Raw genomic sequence first — 10,935 nt, 5'->3', positions numbered from 1 at the left:
TCATTGCACATTGCAATCTTCGCTCCCTGGTGCATCCCTAATTTGTTGTTTAGTTTTCCTCGAAGATCTTCTGATGAGACTTCTGGAACGTTGTTTTGGTCTGTTGGAATTCGGGGGTTCCGTACCTCCGGAGGAAACTCCGGTGGTCGTCGTGGCTGTGCCTTCGGGCAAAGCTCCGGCTGTCGACGTCAGAGACGCCGGACTGCCGGAGGAGGCTCGGGATTTACCTGGTAAAAGATAATTGATATATATGTATATATATATATATATATATATATATATATATATATATAGACCCGGCAGACGTTGTACTGTAGCATGACTTTCGTTAAAATGTATATTTTAAGAGATATTGGCAAAAAAACGATGAAAAACGCCGAAAAGAAACAAATTTTCAGTAGCCAGTACCTTGACAAGTATTTGCTTTTTTAAAAAAAAAATGAAATATTTTTTTCTTATAATAAGTTCGCCTGATCGCAGTTCTTTCATAGAATTCCGACGATATTTTGAAAAACATGAAAATACACCACTAAGAAAGGATGTTATCCCCCCAGAAAGTGGCAAAAAAGTCTAAATTATTTTCACTTTTAAACTTAAGAGTAACATGAACCTAATTCCAAAATTTCATGCAAATTGGAGCACAGTAAAAAAAATTTAGACCCAATTTTAAATAATTTTTTATAAGTAATTTTTTTTTTGTATTGTGATTTAGTAAAGTAAGGCAAAATACGACTGGATTAGTTAAAAAATAATAATCTGTGAAACTGGATTACATAGTGTACGTCAGACGCGTGCGCAAACTGTTCATCTGCCAAACCATATACTGTATTTTATATTATTTTAATTTCTGGCACATCTCAGCTGCTTTTCGGTAATAATAATGTAGAAATTACATTTTTCTTATTCATAGTCATGAATATATTATATTTTAATATTGTCTTAGCTTATAAGTGAATTTAAATATTTGGCAGATTACAGTCTTCATTTGTTTTTAATGCCGAACAACTCAAATATATTCAATGTCAAATTTTTCCCATCGAACTACATTTTTATAATTAAAACAATCCTAAAAAAAATTTCTTAACAAACTTCAGAAAGATTTATCGAAATCCGAATAATCGTTTAGGAGTATTCTTTCGTTTATCATTACAAAAGAATTTTATATAATATATATATATATATATATATATATATATATATATATATATACTAGCAGGCCTGACAAATGCTGTTTTGCCATAAAAAATATTTCTAGTATAAAATGTTTAGTACGAAAATAACTGATATTCCAAAATTTAAAAAATATTAAAAAAATAAACGTTTTTTTAAAGTAAAAGAAGTTCCAAGTATTTTTCAATACCACACTAAAAAAATAAAGAAAAATGAAAAAATTAAAAAAAAAATTAGGGATGGACAACCCTTGATAAAAATAAATACTATTTTGAAGTAAACAGAGTTGTTTATATTTTGTCAATTCCGCATTCACAAAGTTCAAAATAAAACAAAGTTGACCACATAATTAAAAAAAAAAGTATTACAATTGAACAACCCTTGAAAATTATAAACTGTATTTTAAAGTAAAATTTAAGCTCTTTCTTCAAGCTCTATAATCTGAACAAAAATTATGTCAAAAATATTCAAGGGGATAAAAAATGATTGAATTGCTAAAACGGCTATAAAAAATAGGGGTTGGTGATATAAAAGTAAAAATTAAGGGTTGTATGTATTTTTTAAAGCCACATTATAAAAAAATAAAAACTAAAAATTAGTCTAAAATTTCCAAAAAAATATTTAAGAGTGAACAATCCTTATCACTTAGGGGTATAAAAAATAGATTGTTACCTATTCTCAGATTTACATAAAATTATGGAAGAATAAACATTGCAAAAATATGACAACATAATCAAAATGAAAGAAATAAAAATAAATGAATCGGTTATATAACAAAACTAGTGGCGTAGTAGGACAAAGTGCTGGAACATCCCGTACCGTAATGAAATATTCGAGAAATTTTAAACGTTTTCAAATATATTATTATAAATACTGTAGCTTTCATTATTTTTGCCATCTTGTTATATCTGAGCAAATCAAATGTAAATCATAAATCAATTTATCTCCTATCATCTAATAACAATCGTCATTTCATTTCGAATTCAATTTAAAAAAAAATAGTTGCCTAATTTGCACAAAATTGAAAAAGTGCTCCCGTATAGTCACAGTCTAAACGCATTTGCAAATAATTCCGTGCGACATTTTCATTTATACTGTGCTTAGCTTGGCGACATTTTCACATTTTTCAATAGTTTTCTCACAAAATTGGAAAAGTGCTCCAGTACATAAACAGTCTAAACGCACTTGGGTAAACATTTGTACCAGAGTGGAGCTTAGACTGTGCTTAGCCTGGGTGATTTTTTTAATTTTTAATCCAAAATTACAAAAATATTTTATGGAAAATAAAAAAATAATCGCTCCACCGGATTATTTTTTCCGGTGAATCCGGAAAATCTTTTATCCTTTACCTTTAGACGTGGCACTGACGTAGGCACTCGATCGCCTCTTCAGCCCAGTACTAGAGTCCTCGTCGCCCTTTGGAAGGATTCTACTCAGTGTAAGTAATGTCCTGAAGATCTCCTTGATATTGTAATCGTCCTTTGCAGAACACTCGAGCACTTTCGCCCTGAAAAGGGTTTGTAATTATGTTGGGTAAATAGAATAAATCAAATGCAGGGGATGAATGGTCAGTTAGTAATACATTATGCTACTGAATTGTACTGAATACTGTCAACTTCTAGTAATTAAGCTTCAAATTTTTTAAACAAATATAAAAAGGACCTTTAGTTTTAGTACTTTTTGGGGCACCTTTGCAATAATTTTCTATTGAATTTATATAATATTTTTAAAAGTATTTTTTTAATTTCTTGACCTTTAACTATTCTTATCAAACAAAATTATTGCATGATATTTCTTGTTAATATAAATTTCTTAAATGGTACTTTAACACGTTAATAGCCACGATAACAAAAAAATATTTACATAGACAATGGTACTTTAATAGAATTTTAGAACATTTGAATTTTATTAGATAATTTAGTTAAAAATGTATCAAAGATTTTTTTTAGTTTTGAGCCTCTTTATAGAATCATAGCATTTAGATCTAGAAGGAAAAAAAATTCAATGTTTTTAATTTCTTGTCTGAAAATTTTCTAGTCTTTTTATCAATAAGTAAAATAATTATATTTTTGTCGTGTATTTCCTGTGCATTCAGGCGTTTTACACATAAACTGCAACGTCACTCGTATGTTATGAAGCAGAATCAGAAACACACTGTTACCTAACATCGTTTGTTTGACATTTGTGCGGTTTCTAGGTGAAGTTTTCTATCTGACAACTTGAGAAATACGCCTGACTGCACGGCAACCGCGTGGCTTTTGTCAAATTAAGTATGGAAAGCTCTTCATAACATAGCCTTGCCATAACATTGATCTGTTATGCGGCTGAATCGGTTCATAAATATCATTTTAGAATTTTAGAAATGTATCATTAATAATTTCAAACAATTATATTTTAGAATTTGTTACGTGTTCTTACAAGTTATTAATTATATAGTAAACATATTTTTTCATGAAATTTTTATTATTTTTATTATTTGATATGGGTATGTTTTACTCTTTTTTAGATAAAATTTTATATGAATATAAATACCTCAGCCTGGGTAATTCGCAATATACCCATTCACTGACATCTTCTATTCGGACTTCTCTATGAGTTGGAGCTAAATCTAATTTGTTCCCAGCAATTACTATTGGCACTTCCTGAAACATATATAAAAAATCATATATATATATATATATATATATATATATATATATATATATATATTTATTTATTTATATATATATATATATATATATATATATATATAACACATTTTATTAGATAGGTCCGTTTTAGAGTTTTAGCAACTCCTTATAACATTCGGTTTTAAAATAATTTCCTTCGAAAAATCTGCACTTCTTCAAGAAAATGCTTAATGATTGAAGGACGGTTTAGAGAAAAGATACATTATTTTTGTATACATATAGATATAAAATAAAGTAATTAAATTATAAGTAAATCACACTGTATTTTTTTACAATATGTTATATCTTTTATCGTAAACTTGTTTTATGTTACCCTCACCTAAAATTTGTCTTTTTTAAATAAATATCCCTGATTTGTGACATCTTTTATAATTCGAATAGAATTTGCTATGGGATCATTTATATTCCTATTTTTGGACATACTACGGTAGCATATTAACATGATTCAAATAAGAATACGCTGAAGATTTGGCATTCACGGTGTACTTATTTTATGTTGATAAATCATGTTTTCTTGATGTGTCTATAATCACAAAACTGTCAAAAAGCTCGACCCATGTTATTTACACATGTCTGTAAACTGACCTCCACATGTCAAAATAATATTAGTTCATTTTCGTCATTATTTATTTAAAACTCCAGCTCAAACAGTACCTACAGTTTTACAGTGCCCCCTAGTATGCCCAAAAATTTGCCACAAATGACACTTAAAAGAAAATAAGTGTCGTAACATTGCCGAACCAAGAATAGCCTATCAGGTATGTTTTCATTATTATATTACCTAATAGTCGGCTCTGCAAATAAAAGTATGTTGAATTTCTTGGTGCACCTATTTTATTTTCACAAATCATGTTTTCTTAATGTGAATATAGTCAGGAAACTGTCAAAAAATTGCACCTGTAATATTTATACATTTTTGCTACTATATCAACATAATATCAATTCTTCTTCACGCATTATTTATTTAAAACTACAACTCAATCAGTACCGACAATATTACAGTGCTTCCTAGTATGCCCGAAAAGTTGCCACAAACGACACTTAAGTTATATTTTTTTTAAATTACCATTACTGCTAAATTATATAACATCTAGTAACGTAAAAAAATAATAACACAAATATAAATAAAATAGAGTACAAAATAAAGGATAGTATTTTCATTAATGATTTAATATAAAATAAAAGCAAATAATGTTAATAATAAAATTAATAAATAAAATAAATAAAATTTGTGAATAATATAAATAATACTAAAAAAACAATAAAGTGGAATATAAACATTAAATGACAAAAAATTATAAATATAACAATAAAAACAATATTATAAATAATAAGATAATATAATAATAATAATATTAATAATATTAGCGTTTGCAAATGGCTATCTATGATATCATTGGAATTTTTTTGTTTTAATGATAAAAGATGATAAATGACGTAACCTCATCGAACCGAGAATAGCCTAACAGGTATGTTTTTATTATTATGTTATTATTATTACCTGATAGTCGGCTCTCTGCTCTCTTAGTTCTTCAAAACACTGCTTTACGCAGGCAAAAGATGGAGCTGATGTCGCCGCATAGACTAGAATGAAGGCGTGAGCAGTTGCTATACTCAGTCGACGCATTGCTGGAAATTGCTGGTCTCCTGCTGTGTCCAGGATATCAACCTAGATAAAGGATATATATGTATATATATATATATATATATATATATATATATATGTATATATATATATATATATATATTAATTTGGAAATATGAACAAACAACACTCTTTTTTGCACTGATTGGAAAATTGGTAGTGGTTAGAGAATGCGGACACCGACGACCATTGGTGTGGCAGAGGACAGTGTATCGAGCGACTTGTAATGGATAACACAAAATGCTAATTTAGGTTTCCATATTTTAAATTTTAAATTATAATACACTGATGATAAGACAAACCTAGTCTCGAAACGTTTGTGAAAATTATTATTATTTAATAAGTTAGTGCAAAAAGAGTGTTGTTTGTTCATATTTCCAAATTAATATCTATTATCCACTCAAAATACATTTGTTATATATATATATATATATATATATATATATATATATATATGATAGTTTATCGACGTTGATACATATTTGTAATGTTTTTGCAGCCTAATCGTCGAATTAAAAAAAGATTAAATAACAAAATTATTTATTCCATTAAACGTTTCGACACTTGATGTATGTCATCATTCAGTAATCTAAAAAACATATTACATAAATACAAAGTTGATGATAAATATGAATATATAAAAAAGGAGAAAATTATACATATCAAACCAGGAAAAACAACAGAAAAAATTAATTATGATGTAAAATTGATTGAACACTAAATTTGTGTAAAATAATAATATGCTATTTTATTAACAAAGGAGATATTGAAGGAGCACATATTGCCCTCCTATATTTAATGTTATTGATAGCGGTGCATTGTGGACACCGATCAAGGTTACAAAGCAGTGTAGTTTGTGTATCAAATGTATATTAAACTACAATATATATATTAAACTACAATATATATATATATATATATATATATATATATATATATACTTTTGATTGAAAATTTTGACAAAAACATATTTGTTTGTTTTGGAGTGTAGGCTTAAAAATGTTATATTTGTTAATGGTCAAGAATATCCCTATTCATTTCAACTTTTGGTACTTAGTTTAGTTTTATCATTTTTGTTTTTATTTATTTTTAATCTTGATGATTTTGACACTCAAATTATAAAATATAAATTGCCGCATTATTTGAGTTTACAAATGATATCAGAGATGACGCCTGAATTTACTTAGTGACACTAGATAATATTAGTAAATATACAAAACTTTAATTGAATTGCGGACTATCTAAAAGTTAATATTAGGAACTAAAACTTTCATTGAGATTTCTTTTATCAATTTGAAAGCATTTGAGACCCTGGGAGCAAAGAAATTTAAAAATATCCATATTAAGGACCACTCACTGACATCCTGATAATGATGATTTGTGTTGAAACTCAAATTATTAGTGATAATAGGACGTATGATTCAATTTAATAAATGCTATAAGAGATGGCGCAAGAATTTACTTGATAATATTAATAAACTAAATATTAATTGAATTGCGGACTATCTAAAAGTTAATACTAAGAGCTGAAACTTTCACAAAATTTTGTTTCATCTATTTGGAAGCATTTGAGACCCTGGGAGCAAAGAAATTCGAAATTAGTGATCAGTAATTGATAATTAGTAATTATCAAGGACCACCCTAATATTTAAATGTATAATTTTATATATTTACCTTCAAAGTGACTTGTCCAAGATCATATTCTCTATTATAAAGATCCTCCACAGTACTCCGATATTTATCGGAGTATGTATTCATAAGAAACCTTTTTACGATGCAACTTTTACCCACTCCTGCTCCACCGAGTATAACCTGAAAAATTTGAAAATTAATTAGAACAAATATCTAGGAAAATAAAAAAAATGCAAACATGACAAATCATTTATAGTAGAAGCATTTGTCTTTAGAAAAAATTAGATAAAATGCTTCTACTTTAAATATTTCACCCTAGTAAATTGTAACACATACAAATGTATTAAAAATATTACAGAAGTTTGTAGCTATAGTCATAAATTATTTTTTATAATTCTTTTCATCGTCATGGCAACGCTATCTTATGCATCTTTATTAATAGTGAAAATAGTAAAAATGTCTTTCTATTTGCTGTGCGATCAGGCATATTTTACATATAAACAAGGTAAGGGGAATGTTCGATAATGCATCTTCCTTGCTTTGTATATATGTAAAATACGCCTGATCGCACGGCAAATTTATAGACAATTTCAAGGTTTTTACTTTCTAATTATCGAAAATTAACTAAATATATATACCTAATATTAATAAATATTTTCTTCTGTATAGTATTATGAAAAAACATCATTAGAAATTAATATATCGATGGGCAAATGAAACTTTCCAAAAAGGTCACTCCAGGTTTAATTAAACTTTCATATTTTGTATTAATTAATTCAATAGGGAAGTGATAAATATATTAATTTGGGATCAAAATATAATGTGATTAGCATAGTCAAATATTATTTATTATAATTTATAGCAAGCCCATGATTTTATAATAATTTAATAACTTTACCGTGTTTTCTAATAAAAAAACATTCCCAAGAGTTCTCATAATAATGTAGTAAGTTTCTAACATTCTAGAAGCGGATCACATTTTACTACAAAATTATTTTCTATTAATTAATTTGAAACAAGACAGTACATTCACAATAATCTCAAGATAGTTTTATTCTGAATATCTTGTTAATTTCGCATTTCTACAAAACATTCTCGAAGAAAAGGCATCTTGTTTACAAAATATCAAGTAATGAACATCCCCGTGAGATCAATTTTCTTTCTAGGGAAACTCGAGGGAAACTCGAGGGAAAACTAGTAATCCTCTTTCTGAACAAATGAAATATAATACTTGTATACATCATTATTAGAGAAAAATATATTTTTGCTAAACATATAAAAAATAAACAAAAATGTAAAACAAATAAAATAATTTAACGAATAAAATAATATACTAAAATGGTTTTTGTTTGAGCTCGTAGTCAAATATGATTTGTTTGAATTCTTTTTAAAATGTATTGTAGATACTAGAGAGTTGTTATTTTAGAATAATATACTTTGATATACATATTTTGATTTTTAATACAAAAATCTATAAGTTTTTTAACAAACTTTTGAGTTATTAACCACAATATGAACAAAGTACACGTAAACGTGCACAAGTACTAAAAATACATTCTGTTGTTTGATTAATTTTTAAAAATACACTGTTGACAGCAGAATGTTGTAAATTGAGTATAGTATACTATGATATACATATTTTAATTTTAAATACTAAAATCAATAAGGTTTCTCACAAACTTTGAAAATATTAACCACAATTTGAACAAAGTACACATAGGTTCACGTGTAATTAAAATAAAGTTTGATGTTTGACTAATTACAAGTGCTAAAATGCTTAAAAAATTAATTAATTTTTAAAATATTACGGTTGATACTAGAATATTGTTAATCAAGTATAACATACTTCGATATGTATATTTAAATTAAAAATACTAAAATCCATACATTTTTCCCAAAATTTTTGAATTACTAACACAAATTAAAAAAAAGGTTCACAAGTACTAAAAATTAAAGTTTGGTGTTTGACTAATTTTTCAAAATACACTATTGCCCATAAAATCTTGAAAATCCAGTATATTATACTTCAATATCTATATTTTAATTTTTGATACAAAAATCCATAAGTTTTCTCCGAAATTTTTGAATTATTAATACAAATCCGAACAAAGTACACGTAAAATTCCATAAGTACTAAAAATACAGTTTGGTGTTTGACGAATTTTCAAAAATGCACTGTTACAACTAGAATGTTGTAAATCAAGTATAGTATACTTTGATATCCATATTTTTATTGCAAATACTAAAATCTATAAGTTTTCTTCTAAAAATTTTGAATTATTAACACAAAACCGAGCGAAGTACACGTAAACGTTTACAAGTACTAAAAATACCGTTTATAGTTAGACTATTTTTTAAAATTGCACTATTGCCCATAGAATGTTGTAAATTAGGTATAGTATACGTTGATATACATATTTTTATATTTATTGCAAAAATCCATCAGTTTCTTTGGAAACTTTTAAATTATTAACACAAATCTGAACAAAGTACACGTTTAGTTAACGAGTACTAAAAATCAACTTGTTATTCAATTAATTTTCAAAAATGCACTCTGAGTAGTAAAATTTTGTAAAATTAACATAACATACTTTGAAATCCACATTTTCATAATTTGTGATAAAATCTATAAGTTTTTTTTCAAAATTTTGAATTATTAACGACAATTTAAAAAAAAGTACATGTAAACGTTTAAGTAACAAAAATGCAACTTACTGTTAGATAATTTTTCAAAAATGCACTGTTTATACTAGAATGTTGTAAATCTGGTGAAATATACTTTGATACCTATATATTAATAATAAATACTAAAATCAATAAGTATTCTCCCAAAATTTTTAATTATTAACATTTTTGTCATTTTACTCACCAGTCTTATCCTTTCAATGTCAGCCATATTTTCAGGTATTTTCACAACATCACACATAAAAATGTTGTTTTACACAACTTGCAAATATTCAATAAAATCAAAAACACTTGCAACACATAATAAAATGTTTAAAATTACACTTTTGAAATAAATTTCACAATTTTTCATCTTAAAACTCTAATGTTCAGATATAAATGAACATAAATTGTTATCTCCAAGTTGCTCCAGGAATTTTCTTCATTTCAAGTCTCTTGATTTTATTTTATTTGTTCTATTTTTAGTATAGAAAATATTTCTTCTTAAGAAACTGCAATTTTGTAGTCATTATCTGAAATAAAATATTAGAGTTAATAAATTGTATAATTGGAAAATATATTATTTAAAATTAATAAAACAGGTAGCAATTTTACTTTGGTCTATGCACATTTCAGAATTAGCTTTGCTCATAAATTTTTATTGATATATATATATATATATATATATATATATATATATTTTAATTTTTTATTCATGTCATGTCCTAATATCAGATTTACATATATAATATCTCTATATTATTATTCATTTTCACACCTTTTATATTATTTTTTTTGTATCATTTATTTTTATATGTCAATCATGTTCTTATATCATTTGTTATACATAAATTATTTTTCATATAAGTTTTCTCAGTAGCAAGTTTTAAAATGCATTTCGATTCATTAATAATGCAAGATTGCATTATAAAATTTCGCAGGATAAATTGGATAGGATTTTAGTCATTAATTTTAAAAGAGTGTCCTGGAAGTTCTGAGAAAACTACTTAATCAAGATGAACTCTAGGATAAAACTTTGTAAAAGAAAAGTTGTATATATTTTAGCTTGCTAAAATATAATTTAAAATATTTTTACTAAAATTGTGTTTCAACTATTAATACAAAAATTATATT

At 26.1% G+C, this 10,935-nt stretch overlaps 1 protein-coding gene across 1 annotated transcript; it reads right to left on the bottom strand.

Annotated features, from left to right (window-relative positions):
• On the bottom strand, nt 1-10,223 carry LOC113387947 (GTP-binding protein Di-Ras2-like). Its single transcript, XM_026625327.1, has 6 exons — nt 10,007-10,223; nt 7,180-7,317; nt 5,362-5,529; nt 3,703-3,812; nt 2,520-2,677; nt 1-227 (listed from the first exon to the last, which is right to left on the bottom strand). The coding sequence occupies exons 1-6, from the start codon at nt 10,061-10,063 to the stop codon at nt 1-3; spliced, it is 858 nt and encodes a 285-aa protein (XP_026481112.1). The 5' UTR covers nt 10,064-10,223.
• Between the last annotated feature and the right edge of the window lie 712 nt (nt 10,224-10,935).

This window comes from Ctenocephalides felis, unplaced genomic scaffold (genome assembly GCF_003426905.1).
Source record: "Ctenocephalides felis isolate EL2017-DRISC unplaced genomic scaffold, ASM342690v1 CF-g0.4_SCAFFOLD_03572, whole genome shotgun sequence".
Lineage (NCBI taxonomy): Eukaryota > Metazoa > Arthropoda > Insecta > Siphonaptera > Pulicidae > Ctenocephalides > Ctenocephalides felis.
Note: the sequence above shows the minus strand (reverse complement) of the source record. Positions and strands in the feature narration are given on the sequence as shown.